Below are 23,987 nucleotides of genomic sequence, written 5' to 3' on the forward strand. Positions count from 1 at the left end.
GCTGGAGAAAAGGCAGGCAGAGAACTAGGCGCAGCTGCTGCACCGTTTGCGTTGGAAACGCAGAAGAGCCGGTGCGCCCCGAGTTGCTTCTGTTCTTTGGGGGGTGGGGGAGATCTCTTGCACTTGCCAGCGACCAAAATCATTTCCCCATAGCCTGCCATGTGATTGAGGCGGTGAGTTCTTTTTAAACAGCACAATGCTTCTCTACAATGCTTTCCTTTCTTCATTGCTCTCAATTTCCAGATTTCTTGTTTCTGTTATGCCCACCCGATTCAAATGGGATGTCTTCCAGTGCTTTGCCATTGTTAATCTAGCAGTGAGTAACAGGGCAAGAGAGTCCTTGAGTGCTTTCAAGTCTTCCAAGGCCCTCCTGAAAACTACTTTCCCCAGGAAGCTTTTGGAACCCTCCCTCTTAGTCTAAGTACCATATTTCACTGAGCCAAAGTCCCTGTATTTGAAAAAAAATCACATATAATTTCTGTTTACCTCTGCCTCAATCTCCTCCACTTCCTTTGTGATTTTCCTTCTGTCTACATATTTTTTAATTGCAAGCCTCTTGTGGTAGGGACCTGCCAAACAGGCGTCCTGGAAAAGCACCATGTGCATAGATGACACTACGCAATAATTTTAAGCATCACTTCAAAAGTGTCAGAATAGTTTTTATTTATTAGACAATAGCTACAGTAGACCCTAAACCTAAATATAATATTTGAAATATTGGAAAGAAAGCATCAGGTATAAATGTACATATGAAAATCGCACATTATACTTAACTAGAAAGGATGCTGTAAAATAGCACAACTTAAAACAAAAAGCAACACAAAATTTAAAATAAATATGCAGAATATGAAGTTACCGATTCTTGGGAAAGGAAGCACTTGCCACCTTTGCAAGCTCTGCATATAAGAATCTTTTTACCAGGTCATTGCCTTCTTCTTGATAGAGATACAGACCTAAGACATGAAATTATTTTTCTAATATGAAAATCTAGCAAAACGCAGGACAGACCATTTCTAAAACACATACACAAACCAGATTGTCCATGGTAATTTAACAGAAGCAGTCTAGTGCTCTCAAGGTGCTGCAAAATTTTCCAGGGTTCTACAGTATTTTTTACACCTGCTTTCCACCTTAGAATTTACTTGTTTCCTTTCCTTAATGAAAATGGCAGTGTAAGTATCCCAAAAATGCATGAGAGAGCTTCAGCACCCTGTGTTGGCACTGCAAACAGGTGGACTTGAAACCATCCTGGGTGAGAATTTTTATCACAGCACTCTGGTGCCTAAATGCCATGTGAAAGCAAGCTGCCCTTGGGCTACATGACGTAAAATGGAAACAACAACACGGCATCCAGTCATCTTTGGTCATTCTGTTTTAGACACACACTGGTTTCATCATATTTATGATAATCATGTAAATCTGAAACATAGCCGTTCTGTTCTTTTTCCTCTGGGTGAGAGCTTCTGCTGAAATTGATCTCTATGCACAGGAACCTATCCTTTGGAACACCAAGTACTTCTTTTAGTTTTTATCAAGGGAGATCTGTAATAGCACGGATAACACACCTCTGAATGCATCCACCAAAACAGAAGTCCCTAAAACGTCTTATTGTGTAAGCCTCCCATCTGAGCCTCCTTTATGACAAGGCAGTCATCTTACTAAGGCAACTCCACACATGGGAATTCCTCCATCGATGTCGATTCCACATAGGAATGCATGTGCATCACCAGGTACACACAATTCATTTTGTCCATGCAGAGCAAATAACACAGATCAAGGGTTGTCCCACTTTCTCAGAGGAGCAGCCAAGTCGATGAAGTGAACAGACGAGTCAATACGGTCTCCCCTCCACAGGGTGGGGAGCAGGAGCAACAAGGACCTGATCTTCCCATCCAATCACACATCTGCCCTGTCTCCAATACCAGCAACCATTCATGTGGGAGCACAGTGTTTGAATGGGGCCTTAGGCATAGGCATCAGACCAGTTCCCAAACAAATATTTGAGATTTGATTATGGAATCCGAGGCAATCTCCTCTTTCTCTCCCCACCATGCATAGAATCAACTCTTGTCTATGTGGGCTCCAGCAGCTGGCTTAATCAACAGAATGGAGGTGTTCTCCTTAAACCAAGTTTAAGGAGGCTTACTCCAAGGAAGTGGGTACAGGAAAAGAGCAAAATTAAAATTAAAATGCAAAACCTAAGGACCAATTCATCTTCAGGGAAATGTAACATTATTGTGCAAACATATACAAGTACTTATGATAGGGAAATAACTATTCATCCACAGAAGCCTCCATTGTTTTCTACGCAGAAATTGTAGGCTAATCATGTGTATTCATCATCCATTATGAGCTCTCTGGCCTCACACATTTGGGTCAACTCTGATCAAGCATCTATCATGTCCAGCAATGTTGACAGGTGGAGCTCACAAGTCATTTCTTCTTCTTTGTTAGCCCTGATTAGTTGTTTCAAATAGGCAAATCTTTGTGACACAGAGGTATCTGTGTTTCTCAATTCTGTCCAACTTGCAGCCTGAAGAGCGAAAGAGAAAATTGTCAATACAGTAATTTTTTTGAGAAAGCCAACAGTTTAGCGGCCACCCAACCTGCCCCCTGACCAGAAGCACTTAATCTAACAGCCCAGAATAACCACATTCATTCACACACGTTGCTGTAGGACACGGCAAATTGCTGGGGACACGAAAAGGCTATAGAAAACAACCATAAATTTAAACCCTGCTTAGATGTTCCCTCAGTACAGCGGTGCCTACTTTTTGGGGGAGGGGGTGTTGCAATTCAAGTTCAAGGAAGGCATCAGGGTCATTCAAGGGCCCCCTCCAAGGAGTGGTTCTGCCTCTAGTTCTCCTGGGATGGAAAAAAGTCTCCAAGAGGCAGGCAGAATTGTAGGTTTGATCCCATCTCAAAGGCGAGGCTGGTTGCCCTCTTGCCCCTATCCAGAAGTGGCACAACCTTATGGAACCCATGGCTTACACTCCTTCTTTGGAGGTCTTTAAGCGGAGTCTTGACAGCCATCTGTCAGGAATGCTTTGATGGTGTTTCCTGCTTGGCAGGGGGTTGGACTGGATGGCCCTTGTGGTCTCTTCCAACTCTATGATTCTACAGTGGGGGTGGGAAGCTTGTGGCTCTTCACCGTTGCTGGACTCCCAGCAGCCCCAGCCAGCATAACCAATGGGATGGCAGCTCCACTCCAGCAACAACTGGAAGGCCCTCACCCTGATCTACAATGAGCCACATCAGTGGGGATAGTGTGACCTGGTAGACACACTTGGCTGAATTTAATGAATCATCCCATTCGTGCAAAGACTTCCCCTTGTAAAATAGAACTACCCTTCCCTCCCTTTTCCTCAGCCCCCCCCCCAAACAGGAGCAGATTTTATCTGTGGCACATGGGGAAAAGAGAGGAAGAGGAAGCTCTCCTGTACAATGGGAAGTCCCTGCATGGGCCAACTTCACTGGGTGCAACCCAAGTTAGTGGAACCTAAATCTCACCAGAATCAATGGGATAAACTGGTCATGACAAAGGTTCCATTGATTCCAAAGTGACTAAAGTTCAACTATGTTTAGATCCAACCCAAAAACATGTGGGCTTTCCGGGAAAACTGATTATAGTAATCAGGTTTTTTATAAATCAAGTTTTATAGCTTAAGTGTACTAAGTGAGAGAAAATTAAATCACCATCACCACAAAGCCCAGTATCAGGCATATTTGACACCCATACATACCAGCCCCTCCTCTCCAACCACCCCCCACCCACAAAATTATAAATTCAATCAGTTACAGATACTTCATGTAAATATAGCAACCCTATATATATATTTATTCCATTCTATTTTTCTAGAGTTTACCTCTGGGCTTCTCAGCACTGGTGTTTTGGCTTGGGGATGGATAAGCTGAGGCACAGCCACCAGAGTTTCAGGAAGGTACAGAGGAAGAGAGCGAGAATCCTGGAATGTCTCAGAGTCTTTCACTAACAACTGCTGCAGCTGCTCCTCAAACCTAGGCCGACAAAGGCAAAGGATAAAAAGAATGGGTAAATGATCATACTCTATCCACTGGCTGCTTATATGCTGTTGAGCCAAGTTCAAGGTGTTTGAACAGATGCAGAAAGCCACTAACAGCTCAGAATCTAGATACAGTGGTACCTTTACTTACGAATTTAATGCCTTCCGAACGCACATTCGTAAGTCGAAAAAATTCGTAAGTTGAAGCAACCCTATCTAAAAATTCGTAAGTAGAAAAAATCCTATCTAAACCTCATCCAAGATGGCGGACGGAGCTCTGTTCGTAAGTAGAAACATTCTTAAGTAGAGTTATTCGTAAGTAGAGGTACCACTGTACATGCGAAGACTGGTGCGCAACGCTCTCCTGTCAGCCAGGGATTCCACATGCCGCCACAAGATGGGAGAAGGTATTATTGGCAGAGGCATCCTAATTGTGGAATTCCCTCGCTCCTCAAAATGGCTGGCACTCACCCTTATTAGGTTTTGGCCGCAGCTTCTAGTCAGGACTTTGGGCGAGCTTGACCGCCTGCTATACATATTCATTGCCTATTGTTCTGTTCCACTGAGGTTCAACACAGGAACTCATAGAGATGAGCAGTAAGGTTGATTCTTTGTTCAGAGAGACAAAACCCAGCAGGAAACTCCACGGGCAGAACTAGCCCAATGAAGCAGCTGCCAGAACTGAGGATCTGAGCCTCCCCCTTCCTCCCCAGCCGGCCGGTTTCCCCACAGTCGCAACTTCCTTCCAGGAGGGGCTCTCTGTACCTTTTATTCTGCTACATGTAACACCCTCCTCGTTCTTGGGGATGGAGAGGGAAAACAGTGGAAATGGCGGGGGGGGGGCTGGGAATCTGTCCCAGCTGCAGCCTCTTCCTCCTCCTCAGTTGCCTCACTCTACTTAAACCTCTTGCTTGCTCAGCCTCCAACCCATCTGCTCCCCCCTTCTTCCTGTGTGAGAGCCAGTGTGGTGTAGTGGTTAAGAGTAGTAGATTTGTAATCTGGGGAACCGGGTTTGCGTCTCCGCTCCTCCGCATGCAGCTGCTGGGTGACCTTGGGCTAGTCACACTTCTCTGACGTCTCTCAGCCCCACTCACCTCACAGAGTGTTTGTTGTGGGGGAGGAAGGGAAAGGAGAATGTTAGCCGCTATGAGACTCCTTCGGGGAGTGATAAAGCGGGATATCAAATCCTCTTCTTCTTCTTTGGCTTGTCTTCTGTATCCCACCAACCTCTCCTGGTTCAGAGCCTTGGAGCCACTTAGGGTTTCCCCGGCTGCAGCCTCCCACCATTCCTCCTTGTCTAGCCAGACTCTGACTATTTATTTGCTGGTTTTAAATGTTTCCTGTTTTAAAACTCTGATGTAATGTATTGTGGTACAATCATTACTTTTAGTAACAAAGAGTTGGTAGGAAAGAGCAAATAAATAAACATTTTCTTCTTTGTTCTCTCATAAGTGTAAAGGTACATTTTAAATTTTCAGGGGAAACAAATACAGTACTTGTATTTTCCAGTTAAGTTTCCTACCCATCTCTCCAGAGGTACATGAAGCTTGCAATACTGGTTCCAATAAGACCACAAGGTTCCTGGGATCCTGGAGGCAGCTCATCCTTCAACTCACAGGAGAGCAGTGCTTTTTTCAACTGGAGCGCACCAGAACGCAGTTCTGGCACCTCTCAAGTGGGCCCCATTGCCCCAAAACAGGTCAATGCTCACCCCACCCTGCTTCTGACCTTTACATACTTCTGAGAAGCCCCAAACCAACATTTCAAGTCAAAATGGAAGCTGGCTAGCATGTGAGAGTCTATACTTTTTTAGATCTAAGACTCCATCTAGCTCCTAGCCATGATTGGTCAGGCTATGGTACCAACTTGTTATTTCCTTTTCTTCAATCTATCTCCCGTGTAGTGGCAGCGGCCTTTAAGCTTTCCAGCTAGGCTTCTACAGTTGCACACGTGCACATTTGCACAAGGGCCCTTCCGAGCTGCCCCAGGCACCCTCCTGAGCCTAAGAGAACAAGGGAGGCAGGGAGCATTTGATTGACCTGCATCGGAACAAACCAACTACGGAGACAGCTTGCCATAGTTTTTAGCATCTCTGCAGGAGGTGAACACGGCTGTTGACAAACCAGTATCTGTTCAGGGCTGCCCCAAGTTGCCTGACGACTTACTTAACAACTACATGGTGAGTTCCAGCACCTATTTTTCTTGAAAAAATAAAGCACTGCAGAACAGGATATCTAAACTTATGTCTCAGTGCCAAAATGAAACACTTACAAGAATGAAAAACACCCAATTATGATATTGCCTGTATTCACAAGTTGTGCTACGTACCATGTACATCTAACTGGCTTAAAAAACCTCAAGCCACAGACCATGGTACCCTCTGTGCGTTGGGAGTGGGGGAAGAGACTGGATGACAGCGGTTTTCTCAAAGCTTTGGGGCCACTTACAGAGATTAACCATTGTGAACTATTACTCAGCACCATCATGTTAACTTGTGGGATCCCACAACTTACAAAAAGGAGAAAAACTATTACCTCCTGCTCTCTGTTTTCTCCTGTTGCAACTTGGCAGACAGGTACTCAGGGAGATGATCTGCTTCTGAAATGGCCTGTGTTAGATCTCCTCCACTGGAAATACTTAGTTCTTTGTTGTTCACAGTTTGCTGGCTGGCACAATATTCCATTGGAGATAATGAATGAGAATATAGCTTAGCAAAAGACTGAGTTTTTATTTTGGACCTAGGCAATGAAAAATATCAAGCAAAGGGAATTATTGGCTTTTACCAGAATTATGAAATATCAGTAAGTATAAAAGCATCTCTATTGGAACTAGACCAAAGTTTTCATCTAGCCCAGCATGCTATTTGCACAAGTGACCAAAACAGTGGTAATAAGTTCCATTTAGCTGTGTATCTTAGATGAATACATGAAGCACATCTTATGTAAAGTGGGACACAGGTGGTGCTGTGGTCTAAAGCACTGAGCCTCTTGGGCTTGCCGATTGGAAGGTCAGCAGTTTGAATCCGCACTACTGTGGTGAGCTCCCTTTGCTCTATCCCAGCTTCTGCCAACATAGCAGTTCGAAAGCACACCACTACAAGCAGATAAATAGGTACTGCTGCAGGGGGAAAGTAGACCGTGTTTCTGTGCGCTCTGGCTTCTGTCATGGTGTCCCGTTGCAGCAGAAGCGGTTTTGTCATGCTGGTCACATGACCCAGAAAGCTGTCTGTGGACAAATACTGGCTCCCTTGGCCTGAAGCGAGATGAACGCCTCATCCCATAGGCGACTTTGACTGGACTTAACCATTCTGGGGTCCTTTACCTTTCACCTTTACTTCTGTAAAGAAGTACTTTCCTGAATCTACTGTCAACCAGTTTCCCTAGATGACCGATGTCTAGTATAATGACAGCAGATAAAAACCTGTTTTTTCCACATTGTACATAGTTATATAAAACACTATCCTCTCCCCCACTTAGTTGTCTTTAAAACAAAAGCTCTAAATACTTTAGCTTTCATTGCAGCGAAGATGGTCCAATTCTTCATTAGTTTAGGTTGGGGTGAGAAACCTCTGGCTCTGGAGGACCAATTTTATCTGCCCCATCCTTGTGGGCCAACTCTGACATGTGGGTGGGACAATCCACCTGTCAACCACATAACATCCTTATGCCAGCATGATTGACAGGTGAGTTGTCCTGCCAAAATCCCTCACATGGGGTTCCCAAGCACTTGAATGACAGTTGCCTATTAGCTGCTTGGGAACTGCAGCGCAAAGGGAGTTTTCAATCTAACTCTACATTTTGGGAAGCACTGAGCATAGGGCTGGCAAAGCATTTTTTCTCCTTCCTATCAGCTGATGGGGGAACAGGGGAGAGAGAAAGAAGCCCTCATTTTGCAGGCATCTACTGCACAGAGAAGTTCTCCTTCATGTAGCAGATGCTGGAAAAATGCTGCAGGAGCAGAATACCTTCCCACCTCCCATCAGCTGATGAATGGTAGAAGCAAACCCTGCTCACTATAAGCTCCCGATGGTTCCTTTGAAGCCCCATCTCTGCCTTCCCCACACCCCGATGTCTTGACTCTACATCAAATGCAACTTGAGTGGCTGTGGGTTTGGGGAAAACAGTCTTGCAGGTCAACTTAGGATCCTGACAGGCCAAGTTTAGCCCATGGGCTACAGCTTCCCCATACCTTCCTAGTTCTACAATCTCTTTTTTTCAGATTCTAGCCAGAGCTGCAAATCCACAATGTGCTTCGAAAGACTCTTTCATTTTCCTGTCTGTTCAGTGCTGAGGTTCTTGTCTGCACAAGCAGTTTGCACCATATCCACTTTTCCTATTTGTCTACCCCATCCTCTGATGGCTTCAGTGCTGCTTTCAAGAATGCTATCAGATCATTCTTAGAGGCATAGAATGGCAGAGTTGAAAGTTGCCCGGAGGGTGACAGAGTCCAGCCCCCTGCAGGAAAGCATCCATGAGATGGCCATCCAACCTCTGCTTAAAAACTTAGCCTCCCTTAGAAGGTGGTGGACTCTCCTTCCTTGGAGGTTTTTAAGCAGAGGTTTGATGCCCACCTGTCATGGATGCTTTAGCTGAGATTCCTGCATTGCAGGGGGTTGGACTGGATGACACTCAGGGTCCCTTCTAACTCTACAATTCTGTGATTCTTTGTTAATTTTGCCTACTTAGCTTCTCTTGCAATCTGAAAGCTCTGAGGTTACCACCATGCCTTTTGGCTCAAAATATGATTGCAAATGCGACTGGGGGGGGGGGCGCTTTTCGATCTCAGCTGCATAATCTTTTAGGATCCAATGCCGTTTACCTTCCCCCTATTTATCTACTTGCACTTTGACGTGCTTTCAAACTGTTAGGTTGGCAGGAGCTGGGACTGAGCAACAGGAGCTCACCCCGTCGCGAAGACTCAAACCGCCGAACTTCTGATCAGCAAGCACGGTGCCTATGGTTTGAACACTCCCTGCTCTACTCATCTATTCCTCTGAGACAACAAACACAGACAGATTGGCTTAGCAGAAACTATGATTAAGTAGCCAACATTGTTGGGGTTCTCTCTCATTTTGTGCTATGCCATCCTCCTCTATGGCAGTGTCCCTGGCACCTCCAGAACACTCAAAATTTGAAATGTGCCCACAACTCCATAAAGGTTGGCAACTCCTGCAATGAACAAACATAGCTTTATGACCAGTGTTACATCCAAATACAGCTATTCTAACAGCCTTCCCAAAATCTAATCAAATGGATCAATTTGATGATATAAAGGTACTGGAAATACTTTCCAACTACCTTCTGAAAATTTCTCTGCACCTCAGAACCACAGTTTCTTGCAGCACTAAGTTTCAAACACATTCCTGTTGATTTACAGTAATGAAAAATCCTAAGCACTGCAGAGGAAGCCTGAAGGGAGAGGGGAAGATAGCGGTAACAAAAAGCAGTAACTTCAAATAATCGCCACAAGTACTGATTTCCAAAACTGGGCTTCAGTCCAGCATTTAACTTAGTTAGTTAATGGGAGAGAATAACAGAGGTAGTCTGTGAGAGGCGAAAGTGTAAAAAAGGAAAGGGAAGAGGGCAGGGCTGCTAAAAGTCAAAGAAAAGTTAGACAATCTCACCATCCTTCACTTTGCTGGGCTTCTTTCTGAGTTTTTAATCTGGCTTCTTCCCATGAAACAGGACGAGTGAATTTTATCAATTGCTCCTCAGAAAAATATACATATATCTGTCCATCTTTGCTCACTGCCTCTGTTAGATGCAAGACACATAGAACCCCCACATGAAATCAAAAGTAACATAGATTTTCCAGATTCAAAAGAAGTTATCGTGAAATCAGGAACACTGCCTCAGTCTTTCTAGAATGCAAACACTGAATGTTCATTTGAACAAAACTGCTACCTTTTCCTTCTGCCCACGTGTTTAGTATAAGTACACTCATTCAGTAATTAAATTACTGGTACCAAGGAATAATGTAAAAGATTTGGAAGGAGAAATGACAGAAGGCCACTTGTTCCCACACATTGCAGCTGTAGGTACTCAAATGCAGCTTAGATGATCTACAGTCTCTTCTGCACAATGACACTTCATTGGGTGTGAAGGCTGCACTTGCTCACTTACAGAGAGCCCCTCAACCTAGCAGCAACAGGCCACCTAACAGAGACATACAAAGACCAGTTGTTGTAGCAATCCCAGGTGTTAATTCTTACCACATATTGACTCTGGCAGTATGTATTCATTCACCTGCTCATCTTCCAATGTGATACATGGTATCATCTACCAACAGCACATTCTACATAGGACAAACAGTCCAGTCTTTATGCAAAAGGATAAATGGACATAAAACTGAGCCCCATATGCACTATGTATTCAAAGCAGCATCATACCACTTTAAAGAGTCATGGTTTTCACCAAAGAATCCTGGGAACTGTAGTATATTGGAGGTGCTGAGAGTTGTTAGTAGGCCTCTATTCCCCTCATAAAGCTACAATTCGTAGAACAGTTTAACTACCAATCCATTTTCCCAGGGAACTCTAGGAATTGTAATTCTGTGAGGGGAATAGAGGCCTACTGACAATGCTCAGCACCTTCAATATACTACAGTTTCCCAGGGGAAAACCATGACCGTTTAGAATGGTGCAATACTGCTTTAAATGTACAAGGCAAACAGGGAATGACCTTAGAAATGGCAATATTCAAGTGTCAGTGGGGGGACATTTCAACCTCCCAGGACACTGTGAATGATCTTAAAGTAGCCCACTTGAAGCAAAGGAACTTCACGGCGAGACTACAACATGAAATCACTGCCTTTAAATACAAAGGTGTAACTTGTGGACTGAATGGAGGCAATGGATTTTTTTGAACATTATATGTGTTAATTGGTTTACCAATGCCAGAATGGCCGAGACATCAAGAACTGTTCTGTGAATTATCACAGCTAAGTATGCAATTAGCACTGTACTTTACCAGATTTCATTCACCCCTGACCTTTCTACACACACACCCCACTCCATGTGTATATAGGCCAGAAGTTACGATAACATTCACGCATCCGAGGAAGTGTAACCCATGAAAGCTTATGCCATAATAGGTTTGTTAGCAAGGGATATAGGAAAGACTATTGGGGCGAGAGGCAAAGTTAATATATGCTAAACACAACTTAATACAGAACAAGAAATTGTCCAAAGACATTTACTACCTGGTGTTATTGGCTTTTGTGGAGGTTTCCAGTCTCTCAATTTATGGTTAATGCATAGTGCCAAGATGCCATCCCAAGGGATCTCTTCCACAGATGGGCCATTGTTTTCTGAGCTGGCATATTCCCTACTCTTCCACTTGTCATACGTTCTGCTCAGCAAATTCTCTACCTGAGACTGAAGTATCTCCTGGGTCTGAAGAGAACTGGTAGTCTGGGACAAATACTGAAAAATCATGGCACAAACAGGGCGCCAGGGAGCTGGTGGGTGGAGGGAAGAGAAGATACATTGAAGTTTATGCCTAACAATAACAGAAAGGAACTATGGCCAATGTTACAGCTCAATTTTGCTCTGGTATTACCGGTAGCTGAGCCAAAATAAGCATGCAAGAGACGCCTGCCAAATCAGGCCAATAGCCCATCTAGTCTAGCATCCTGTCCTCCCGGTGGCCAACGGTGGGAAACAAGCAGGACCTGATCACAAGAGCGCCCCCCTCCCCCTCCCCCTCTCCTCTCCTGTGGTTTCCGATAACTATTCAGAAACATTCTGTCCCCAAAGTATCAGGGCACAGCAGCACAATTAGTAATAATTACAACAGCAGAAACAACAAAAATAACAACCAGGATTCAACCAATGAGTCCTGTCAACATTTGTTGAAATATCTGTTGAAATGTTAGGTCTATTTTTGCAAAGCAGAGCAAGAAAATATAGGGGGAGTTCCAAAGCTTCTTGCATCAAGATCTGGTACAGAAATCTTCCAGGTCAGTGAGCATAACAGAAAGATAGTTGTGTCCTTATGCACACAAACACACATGTGTACACATCTGGGAAATGGCTACTTCCAAATTCAAAATTTAATTCCAGAACAATAAAGAGACATGCAACAAAATACGCAAAACATGATGGAACCAAGGAGTAACCTAAAGACTCTCATGATGAGAAACATTTTCTTTCTAATACGTTTTCTTTTGTGATAAGCAAGACAATTATAATTCAGAGCATGTTATTTGTGTGTTACACAGCAGTCTCTAAACTACTACAGTGGTACCTCGACATACAAACGACTTGACATACAAATTTTTCAAATTACGAAGGGGAAAAATGGGGGCCTGCTTACGAATTTCTTCGACTTATGATCAGGCCCTCACCACCACCGCCCTTATGATCAGGCCCTCACCACGAGCGCCCGCCACCGCCAGCCACCCGCGCTACCTGCCAGTCCAGCCCTATGGCCGGATCGGGCCCATTGCTGCCGCCGGCCTCCCGTCGCCCCCCCTAGCTGCCGAATCGCTGCCGCCGGTCTCCCGCTGCCCCCCCCCCCAGCTACCGATCCGGCCATAGGGCCGGATCGGGCCCTTGCACCCACCACTGCCGGCCTCCCGCTGGCCTTTTAAGTGCCTTTTTTAAGGCCCCAGAACAATTTAATCCATTCCCAATGCATTCCTATGGGAAACATAGTTTCAACTTACGAATGTTTCTACTTACGAATGTGCATTCGGAACGGATTAAATTCGTAAGTAGAGGTTCCACTGTCCTAGGCAACAGTCCTGGTTAGGAGTGCTTACCGCCCAAAGGAGGGAGATCCATGTGAGAGATCTGGAAGGAGAGCAGGGCTTTCTTCAGCCAGCCCAGATGGCTGGGTGTGTTCCACTGGAGATGTGGAAGCACTTTGCTGCCTCCGGGCTCTGCAAATTCAGGTACAGGCCAGGAGAGTTCACAGAGATCTTCTGAAGAGGCAACTTCAGCCAGGAACTGTATCACACTATTGTACAGCTCTATTATGGTACTCGGATCCTGAGAGGGCAAGCCAGCAAGGGATCTCTCCTTCATGTCTTGGTAGAAGTGCTTGTTGAACTCACGGTCAACACCGTCTTCAACATACTGCATGAATGTCTGGCAGTGAACCTTGTCTGAGCTCGGGCACTGAGCAACCAGCCACTGCACAGCTTCAGAGAGCTGTAGACAGAATTACACACGGCAAATTCACTAGTTGACAATAAAGTGTAAATCCATATCAATTAGTTACCACATTAAGGGAGTCAGTTCTGTTGATACATACACCCTTTCAGTCCTGCCCTCAAACCCAGTCCTTCCCCCAACACAACTGAACATGAAGCTGAAAAAAACTTAATAAAAACAGGCTTCCACTCCCATGATCTACTAAACCAAGGTGAAAACCCAATGCTGACTTGATGCCTTTCATATTAGACAACCTTCCCTATTAAACAAGGTTCTAGTAGACAAGATCAACTGAGTATGGAATAATAGAAAAGGCCCATGCAATTGTATTAAGAGATGGTACTCCATCCTTCACAACCAATTGCTCCTGTGAGGACTGCCCAAAATCTCTGCAGTGATGGAAAAAGCCTGAGATAGGACTGGGAGCTGGAAGGCATCTACAGGGGCTTTCAATGGGGACTCTGGTTTATCAGGTAGCCTGATGAAAAGCCTGCCTGCATTGAGCGTGGCATGTAAACAGCCCTGTGAGGTGGGTCAGACTGAGAGAAAGTGACCCAAGGTCATCCAGTGAGCTTCATGGCCGAGTGGGGATTTGAACTCTGGTCTCCCAGGCTGTAGTCTTGACACTCTAATCAGCACACTGGTTTCTGCTTTGTTTTTGAGTTGCCAACCTACAGCTTTAAAATGCAACTGAGAATAATACTCTCCCTGTGGCGATAAATCATTAAACCTGGTAGGAGTATAAATTACAGCCTCTCTGTGGAGATGGTTCTTACCTTGCTGGTACCTTGCAATCCATTCACAGAATCTGGAATGGCAACTATGTTGTAGCCTGAAATAAGGTTAGCCGAAATCAAATCTGGCAGCATCAGTCCTATAAAAGAAACCACATTCCACTTTAGTGATACTACTCCATTATCCCCCTGAAAAGGCACAAAATTAAGAGGAGACAACCACACAGCTATTTTCCAAATGAAAAATTGACTTAAAGAGCAATTATCCCCAAGTGCAGAAACTTCTCATACCTCCCTCTACATCTTTTTCTATGGCTTCATCCTCCTGACTTGGGACAAGAACCACCAGAGGGACGATTGGCTGGAAAGGTTTTGCCTGAAGGATCCGTTTTAGCTGCAGCAAGGCTGAAAGCCAGTAAACCTCTTCCTCTACAGCATCCTCACTGCTCACTCGAGGAGACAGAAGGAGAACCAGTCCCCTTGTGCCAAGCAGCTCCTTCTGGGTCTCTGGGTCATTCAGCTCCGAGGGACTGAGCGTCCCCTCCGTCACCTACGCAGGGAAGGCAAACCAATAGGGGGAAATGTCAAAACCTAAAAGCATCCCTGCAGGATCAGACCAACGGGTCCATTTAGCGCAGCATCCTGTTTTAGCAGCAGACAGCTGGAGGCATATGAAGGCCACAAGCACCACAGAAGGCAGAAGCCCTTCCCTGCTGCTTGCTCCAAAGCAACAGGCATTCGGTGGCAGACTCCCCTGGATGTGAAGACGCCAGTCCGCTGTCCTGGCCAACAACCGCTAATTGACCTTCTCTCCATGAATAAATACAGTCCAAACAGTCCAATCTGTATAACAACATTGGGCAGTATAATAGTTTTGCCTTTCCTACCTCAGTGAAGAAAAAACAAACAATGATTTCCTGACTTAGCATTACAGTATGTCTGAATGTGGGATTGTGGTCTGTTTTGCTCCAAGCAAACCACAAATCATAGATAAACGGTAATGAATACTTTTTTAGAGTGATGAGATAAGCAAAACAACTTATTTTGCTAGTAGGAAGATATACAACGAACTTATAGTCAGGAAAAAACACGCATATTATCTAAAAAAATGGTCACGTTTAATTATCGCTATAAATTCGAATGACCATAAAACATTTTGACAAATAACCTCCAGTCATCTAAATAATAATCTATTTCCTACTGCCCCCACTATTTCCCAACAATCCTGGGTCGATTATTACAGCAAAATATTCAATGACTCAGTTTACCCCCCTCCTGCTGATGATGAGCCCATTCCTTTAAACACTCCAAACTGGCCCCCGGTAAGCATTGGCGAGATAAAGGTTTTGATTGGAGAATTAAAACCTGGAAAGGCCCCAGGTCTTGATGGGATCCCTGTTGAGATCCTGAAAAAGTATGTCAATTGGTGGGCACCTCCACTTGCTAATCTGTTCACGCTTATTGATAAAACAGGAATAGTACCGAACTCTTGGCTGACCTCTATAATATTTCCAATATATAAAAAAGGTGACCCTGAGCAGCCATGTAATTACCGACCTATTAGTTTACTATCTACTATATGTAAACTCTACTCAAAACATCTAGAGAGATACTTATTAGATTGGATGAAAAAGAAAAGAATTATTGGTCCTGAACAGATTGGCTTTACAAAACATAAATCGACAGTAGACCATTGTCTATTATTGGCATCCCTAGCTGAAAAATACACGAAATCGGACAAGGGGAAGCTATATGTGGCCTTTATCGATTTAAAGTGCGCTTTCGATTCAATTCCAAGAGGTCTATTATGGGATAAATTGAAAACTTTCGGGATGGAAACCCGCCTACTTTTTCTGATTAAAAAGCTACATTCCAACACTAAAGGTCAGGTGAAGTTTTCCCTTGATGGTCATTTATCTACCAGCTTCACAATCACTAAAGGGGTTAAACAAGGTTGTATACTTGCTCCACACTTGTTTAACCTATTCTTGAATGATATGAAACAACATTTATCTGCTGTAAATGGCCACCCTCCCAGATTAGATACCAAAGCAATCCCTACCCTCTTGTACGCAGACGATACTGCTCTCCTCTCCTATTCCAGAGTTGGGCTACAAAGATATTTAAGAGCATTCTCCAATTACTGTGAAGTGAATCACCTAGCAATTAACTACTCCAAGTCAAAGATTCTTGTTTTTTCTAAAAGTTGGTGTCCATTCAATTGGTCGATTGGAACCCAAAAAATGGAGCAAGTTAAATGCTATAAATACTTGGGTGTCACCTTTCACTATAACTTAAAATGGGTGACCCATCGCAACAGAACAATTAATTTAGCAAGATGCTCGGTTGCACAAATCAAGCGCTTTCATTTTCTTGGTGGGAATCAATTTGTACCTGCAGCAATTGCCGCCTATAAGGCAAAATCCGCCTCCCAGCTTCTATACGGGATCCCCTTATGGATATCCAGCTTTAACAACAAAGTAGAAGGAGTCCAATCATCCTTCTTTCGGCAAATCCTTGGAGTACCAAAATGTGTGCCATACCTGGCTATCTGTGCAGAATTGGGCCAACACCTTCTTGAGACAAGAGGGTGGATCATTACTTTTAAATATTGGCTAAAAATTCATTTTAATACCGATCCAGATAGCCTGATATCCTATCTTCTGAAAGATAGCCACAGCTTTACATGGTTCTCTAATATTTCCAACAAACTTAGGCAACTAGGCCTTCCAGTGGATTCCCTCCTGACATATGAGGATTCATATATCTTTACTCTTATTAAGCAGAGACTGCTTGATATTGAATTCCAGAAACTTCATCCTGCCCAACCTCTAGTATGCTCGCCTGCCTTCCTGGGGCTGCCGCCGCACCAAGGATTGATACCTAATTATTTATATGACCTGGTATCTCCTTTTTATCGCAGAGTATTTATGTTGGCCCGTCTAAATGCTTTTCCATCCTCTGTGTTAGCCGGAAGACTCAAAGGCATCCCCTACTGGAATAGATTATGCCCTTGTGGCCAGAAAGAGGTAGACTCTATGGCTCACATGATTCTGGACTGTCCCCTTTCTAATTTCTTTTATTTTGGCCCCCTCTTATCCTTTATGAGACCTGGAACCCTCCCCAACAAGGAAACAGTGGTCCAGCTCTTGCTGAGGGATGACTTCCCCGAAATTACCAGAATTATGGCCCACTACTTGTCCAGAATTTATGTAATTAAAATCAGTACATCTAGCCTTCAACAATGATAGCTGAGGATCCCTTGTGTGCCTCTTCCTCCTCCTGCTCACCATTATTTCTGTATGATGTAGAGTTACTATTTATACTAATGTCCTATATGTTTTATATGTTTTGTCTTTGTTTTTATATTTTATATATATGCCAATAAAGGTGTTGAAATTGAAATTGAAATTGAATACTTTTTTAAAAAAATCAAAATAACAAAAAAATGCATTAAGAAAAATGTCTATGAAGAAAATAGATGAAATATAATTGCATACATTTAATAATAATAATTAAATATATGCATCTGCTTCCATGGCAAATAGCTTTGTGGGTGGGTGTGTTTGGCATCCCTCACTACTGGAATGAGGTTTCCATCAGGGTCCTGGGGGCCTGCAAAAGGTTCCCTATCTAGACGATGCAGGGCTTTATAAAGCAGCACCAGCAGACAAAATGAAAGCCAATAAAGAACTTTAAGCACAGGGATGTGTTTGATATAGTGAGTCTGCCTTAACCAGGCCACTGAATTCTGAACTTTCAAAAGGCATAGCTTTTGCGGTCTCTTCTCATGACACGGACATGTAGCAAGTAATGTTTGAACTGACCTTGACACACACACTGACACAAGCAGCCCAGTCGTTTTTCATATGAAGAGAAGTATGCAATGCAAGTGTCTGGATTCCACCTTTCACCACAGACATATCTTCCTTCAAATTTTTACCAATCATAAACTTAGCTTTCAACCAGTCTGCTATTATTCTGTGAACAGAAGACCAGATATACTTGTAAACTCTGCCAACACTTTAAAAAGTGACAAATATTTTAGATCCTGTAAATAATAAATGAGAATGTGCTACTTTGTTGAAAGAAACAGACATATTCATTTAAATATTCACAAACTATCTGCACGTTAATATCTACAAGAATCCACAAGAATCATATTTTAATTTACTTACTATCTATAGTCAACATTTTATGCAAGCAAACAAGCAGGACTGCCACAAAAATGTTGCAATGGAGAGCTACCCTGTTCCCTCTTTCAGATAGCCAACCATGATCTCCTTCAGCATATTCCAGTACATCTCTCATCCACCTGGTTCTATGTACAAACACTCCACCCCAGCAAGAGAGTCGGCATTCCATGGCCCCCAAACATATTCAGGTTGGGCCACCAGGCCATGGGGTTCTAAATATATTTTGTAATTTGGCAAATCTTGAGGGTTCCCTGAACTTCCTTATTCCTTCCTCTTGTGCAGGCATCCCCAAACGTCAGCCCTCCAGGTGTTTTGGACTACAATTCCCATCTTCCCCAACCACTGGTCTTGTTAGCTAGGGATCATGGGAGTTGTAGGCCAAAACATCTGGAGGGCCGCAGTTTGGGGATGCCTGCTCTTGTGGGTGAGTGCTGCTGCTTTGGCTACATAAGGACCAACACTCAGAGAAATGAGATTACTATTAGTTTATATGATAATTTGCACAGTCACAATATGGTAATTTTCTTAGTTGCCAATGCCTTTCCTGAACTGTAACGTTTAAGATTGCTTTCAGAAATCTTAAGGAGTGTCACACAGGTTGACAAGGATATGACTCAATCCTATACATGTTTACTCAGAAGCAAGTCCCATTCTGTTCAATGGGCAATTCTCCCAGGTAAGTGTGCAGAGATTGTCAGCGTTAGAAACTTAACTGAAATACCAAAAACCTATATTCCTAAATTCTTGCCTTGAAGATTAATAAAAAAATGAATAAACCAGTTAATAAAGAGATTTCCTGACACCCTGATCCTACAAATATGCATAGGAACAACAGTGCAGGAAAGGGCAAGTTTACGGTGCACATACATCACTTGATTGCTCACAGCTGAATCTGTGAACTGGCTGCACTGAAACAAACATACCTGGCATATTCTGAAGTGACATGAAACCTATCTGGCGTTAGGCCCACAACATCTCATTCATACTTACCGGTCAGCGAGTGATTCCAACAAGTCACCATGAGTGGCTTGCACTGGTTTGGTTACACCAGACGTGTGGAACATGTTGCTGAACTACAATTCCCATCATCCCTGAGCATTGACCATGCTTGCTGGGGCTGAAAGAAATAGTGCTTCAGCAACATCTGGAGTGCTACAGGTTCTCCAAACCTGGGCCATACCTATTTTTTGTGCTTAACTGCTTACTACCATTAATCCTGTTTTGAAAAGCCACTGCTATTATGGGAGGAGCCGAGGCAATGGAGCTTCTAAGGGCAGGACTCCAATTACCCAAAGCCCCAACTTTCCCCGTCTTCTATGCAAAGGGAAGAACAATGGCCCAAGGGACATAGCAGGCATAGCACAGTCATGGAGAACACAATGGCTAGCTTGCCTTCTTCCACACAGGAAAAACAAGCTGAAGTTAGCCCAGATTCAAAGTTCAATAGGCACTGACACCAAGATTCCCTGGGCCTCAGCAATGCTGGAGTAACTTTTAATGTCTCTTTTAATGAAAAGGAGCTTCAGGGACTAGAAGACTGTCTCAGTCAACAACATGGGGCTGGACGAGGGAGTAAAAAACAACAAAACCAAACATTTTCATGCAAGTCTCGAGTTATGAATACCAGCATATGCAAGCAGCAAACCAAATTATTTTGTGTCTACTGGCTTTCTTGGCATAGTTTGAATGCAAAAAATACCTTCTGCGATCCCCATCTGGACATTCCTCATAGCCTGGCAACACGAGAAGTGCTTTCCAAAAGACCTGTTTTTCTTTTATTGGAATGTTTTCAGCTACCAGTGATGGCAGATCCAGTGGAGTCCACACTGCATCCCTTAGGAAGACACACACACACAAAATTATTTCTTATTATTTATTTTATATACCACTTATTATGCAGAATGTCTAGGCAGTGCACAGAAAATGTTTAAAAACACAAAGAACTATTAAAATTCGTCAGAGAAACAGAAAGCTACCATGCAATGCCATCTGAAATAGGAGTGTCAAGGGCCTAAAGTTCAGAAGTCTAATCTCAGTTGGTAGGCAGTTCCACAGGATTGAGCCCACAAGGCAGAATACGTGGCGCCTATGAGTTACAGCTGTGCCTCTGAATCGTGGGGAACCACTAACAGAGACTCCCCCATGATCTCTGTGATCAGGCAGGGAGCAGCTGGTGGTGGACGGGCCATGGTGCAGCGAGAGTGTCCTGGGTGTGGAGGCACAGCTGGACCTCCTGGCCAGCCTCAACACCAAGTGCAGCCGCAACTCACCACTCTGGAGGAACAGGCTCGCCTTGGGCTTCCTTGAGTGGGAACGGGCCTCCAGATTATCAAGAGCAAGGTGGGCGAGCTCCTCAACGGCACCTGGGCAAGCTACCTAGAGTCCACCTAACCACTGGAGGTAGGCCCAAGAGCCCCAGCGTCTCCCCCATGGCCCACTACCCAAGGAGTCCGGCAGGCGCAACATCTGGCTAAGCTGCCTTAGCTACAAGCATTGTGTGCATTTTATGTGTATTTTAATGAACTAAACAAAACGAAAGATTACGAGTGATGGGGGCCTGGAGAGTGTGTGCATGCTTAGTTTATTTTTTGCAGTTGCTATTTTGCCTGTGTTGTTAATATTGTTCCATAGATTAAATACTGCTTTATATATTGTTTTGTAGATTATAAATGCTGTATTGATTTGTTAATCTTAACAGAGCCTTGATTCGATCTAGGAGCACAATCCAAACCCTCTCCGCATGCAACTCATATACTCTTTCGTTGCAGTTATATCTGCTTCAGACAAAAGGCAAATTTCTGTTTGTCTCTCTTCATACACAGAAGGCTAAGACTGCATAAAACAGATTGTTACAAGTGTACAGAATCTTCAGGAGCAAGGGCTGCTTGTGCTTCTCTCCAAGATGGAAAGTACGTGTCTGTGCTGGTTGGCTAGTAGAGTTCTTAAACCAGGAAATAGTCAGAACAGGATGCACAGCAGAGCGCAGATAGCCAAAGCACACAAAACAGAGATACAAGCTTATCTGTGCAGTATCACCCTAGCATCTGGGATCAGGGCTAGTTCAAGATTCTCCTCCTCCTCCTCCTCCTCTCCCCACAGCCCATTTCCAGATTTCTTTTCCTCTCTTGCTCTTTTGCTACTGCATTAGTGCTAGCACTGCTGGCAGTTCTCTGTCCCCATCTTGCCACACTCTGAGGAAAGTCCAAGGGGCTCCTTCCTTCCTCAGAGTGATGTAGTCTGGGAGCCATGTCTGTCAGATCACTTCTGCTGCCAGTGGCTACAAATGCTGATTAAAGTGAAAAGTTTAAAATTAGAAAAAGTTTAGCTACTTTGGAGTAAGCTTAAACAGCATTTTTAGCTGTTAGGCTTGGCGGTGAAAGTACTTTCCTGGACACCTGGTGCAGAACCCCGTGCTCTGAGAAAGGGCTCCCTTTGAACAAGGCAGGCAGAAGACAAAGGGGGTGGCAAAGGACCCTGTGGGTGGGTAAGTGGCCAGCAGTGGCAGGAACAGCAGGGCAAGCAGACAGGCAAGTCAGCAGGGCACCCAGTGGGAGCAATTCTCCACTCCAGTCCTGCTGCCTCCATAGAGCCCTGGCCCTGCCTGTGGGGATTTGCAAGTCACTGAGCCTCGTGGGAAGTCCACAGACAAGAAACAGTACATAACTTACAACTGACATGATAAAGTTTAACCTAGGAAGTCAGGTACTGCCCCCCTTAGTTCTCCTTTATAAAGAAAGCCAGTCTTTATCTCAGTGTTTGATAGATGATCATGAACACTTTTTTTTCTTTTAATGCACTTATTCACGTCAAAATCCATTTTGGAATCTACCACTTCACAATTGTTCTAGGGTTACTGCAGGTGGCAATCCCGGAGTTTGCCATATGTGTGCTTTAGCTTCAATAATTTTAACATACCTTAATAACTGGTGGTAAAAATGTTGCACTTTCATTTGATGAATTGCCTTGTTCTGTAAACATCTGAGCCTAGAAAAAAAGCAAAGTGTTTATTTGGTCCACATTTCCCCTTCCACCTTGCATGAGTTTGACCAAACTGCGGGAGGCAGTGGAAGACAGGAGTGCCTGGCGTGCTATGGTCCATGGGATCACGAAGAGTCGGACACGACTAAACAACAACAACAACTCTCAATTTGGCTGTGAAGTTTTAAATCCTTGATCTCTTCACAGGTATACACATCTCTGATATATAATGGCACTCCTCCTCCTTTCCTGTTTGGTCTATTTCTCTGAAATAGATTGTATCCCTCTATTACTAGAGTGGATACTGTATATCCACTAATTTCTATAACCTATAGAGTGGTCAATTAAGTGGCCCAGTCTGCACAATGCACTAAGCTAGCAGTTTCCAAACTGTGGTCCGTTCATTCAGGTCATCTGTGGCATGTCTGTAAAAAAAATTATACAGTACCTAGCACAACCCATTACAGTAGCTATGACAGGCAGAAAAACTGTAAATGGTCCATCAAGGCCCTCAGCAACTTTCAAGCGGTCTCTATTGGAAAAGTTTGGGGACCACTGCGCTGAGCCAAACTGAGCTTGTGGTTAAACCAGGAGCCCCCATTTGAGTGGCACGTCAAGCCGAGCCAAGGCTTAGCTCAGCACAGAGCAGCAGCAAAAAGCACTGGAGAGACTCCTCTCCAGAAGTCTGCATTCCTGCTCTTAATCTATTGTGTGAACCAGGCCAGGATGCACTTACCTAAGACAGGAGATGCCAAGGTTCCCTGCATGTCCCAAGTTTACAATCGTTTTAGCAAGGTGCTCTCTGGCGATAGGACATTCTGCGCTGGGAGACAGAGCCTTCAATTTATGTTTTGGATCTACACAACAGGGAGCTGCTGGGAAAGATCTCATCTGACGCTTCAATTTCTTCCGGGCTGCAACAGCTTCCCTCCATCTGCAAGATAAAGTATCAATGCATTTCATTAAAATTATTCAAATCAAACATTGCTTAGCCATCACCAAATCATACAATACAACAGCAAAATAAAAAGCGGACAACGCCAAAAGCCATCCAACAGTATCTATTCCACTGTGGAATCCAGTATCTTTTACAATAACAAACTATAAACAATTAACACTTGCTACAAAAGAAGGGTCCTACTCATTTAGAATTCATGGATGACAACTGCTCTCATTCACAGACATAAACTGCAGCCAGAAAGCTGGCTAAGTCTAATATATCCATAGGGTTTGGTTTGTCACCAAAAAACATTACAATTCATTCTTAACATGCTCATGTAATTTTCCTGTAGGCTTGCACATTTCAGGCAAAATAAAGCTCTTCAAAATACACACAAAATAAACCACTTCGAGGGTTTTAAAGAAAACCAATCAAGCAGTGTGTATTTAAAAAAAGGAAAAAAGAAAAGCCACTCAATTATTTTGCAATCAGGAGTCATTACATAAAAGCCCTGGCCCTGAGCCCTGCCATGAGCAGTTCAACTCAACATCAGTTTCTCTTTGAAATCTGATTTACAATCTACAAAGCCCATTTTTTAAAAAAATGTCCCTGATAAGCCTGCCAAGCAGACATCAAAGCAGTTCAAATCAATGGAGGCCAGAAGGAATGCAACTTTCCTTCTTGGGCCACTACTGGCACCATGAAAATTTCCTAGAGGAGCTTGCAAGAAAAGCACTGTTGGGATAGCCATTCATCATTCAGAAATCATTTTACTTATAGCTCTTAATCATTTCTCAACCTAACCTATCTTCCTACAGTAGATTAAACCTGTAACAAGATAAAGATAAAGATAAAAACGAGACTTAACATGTGCTGTTCTTAGCTATTTTGTGAAAGAGTAGAATATAACTGTGATAAACTTAACATGGTAGTCAAGGGTCTATTTTATGTCAATTGGCT

General features: G+C 43.7%; 1 protein-coding gene across 4 annotated transcripts in view; it reads right to left on the reverse strand.

The window, feature by feature from the left end:
• Positions 1–646: 646 nt before the first annotated feature.
• Positions 647–23,987, reverse strand: part of MCM3AP (minichromosome maintenance complex component 3 associated protein) — a 57,002-nt gene continuing 33,661 nt past the window's right edge. For all 4 annotated transcript variants that reach the window (XM_035139653.2, XM_060282468.1, XM_035139645.2 and 1 more), the window contains 12 exons: positions 22,824–23,021; positions 22,025–22,093; positions 19,809–19,943; positions 17,741–17,894; positions 14,205–14,463; positions 13,956–14,053; positions 12,786–13,176; positions 11,223–11,480; positions 9,646–9,775; positions 6,557–6,760; positions 3,867–4,017; positions 647–2,533 (listed from right to left, as the gene is read on the reverse strand). In XM_035139653.2, coding sequence (XP_034995544.2) covers positions 2,387–2,533; positions 3,867–4,017; positions 6,557–6,760; positions 9,646–9,775; positions 11,223–11,480; positions 12,786–13,176; positions 13,956–14,053; positions 14,205–14,463; positions 17,741–17,894; positions 19,809–19,943; positions 22,025–22,093; positions 22,824–23,021 — 2,194 coding nt within the window. In that variant the 3' untranslated portion in view covers positions 647–2,386. The remainder of the gene's footprint in view (positions 2,534–3,866; positions 4,018–6,556; positions 6,761–9,645; positions 9,776–11,222; positions 11,481–12,785; positions 13,177–13,955; positions 14,054–14,204; positions 14,464–17,740; positions 17,895–19,808; positions 19,944–22,024; positions 22,094–22,823; positions 23,022–23,987) is intronic.

Source organism: Zootoca vivipara, chromosome 1, assembly GCF_963506605.1.
Source record: "Zootoca vivipara chromosome 1, rZooViv1.1, whole genome shotgun sequence".
Taxonomy (NCBI): Eukaryota; Metazoa; Chordata; class Lepidosauria; order Squamata; family Lacertidae; genus Zootoca; species Zootoca vivipara.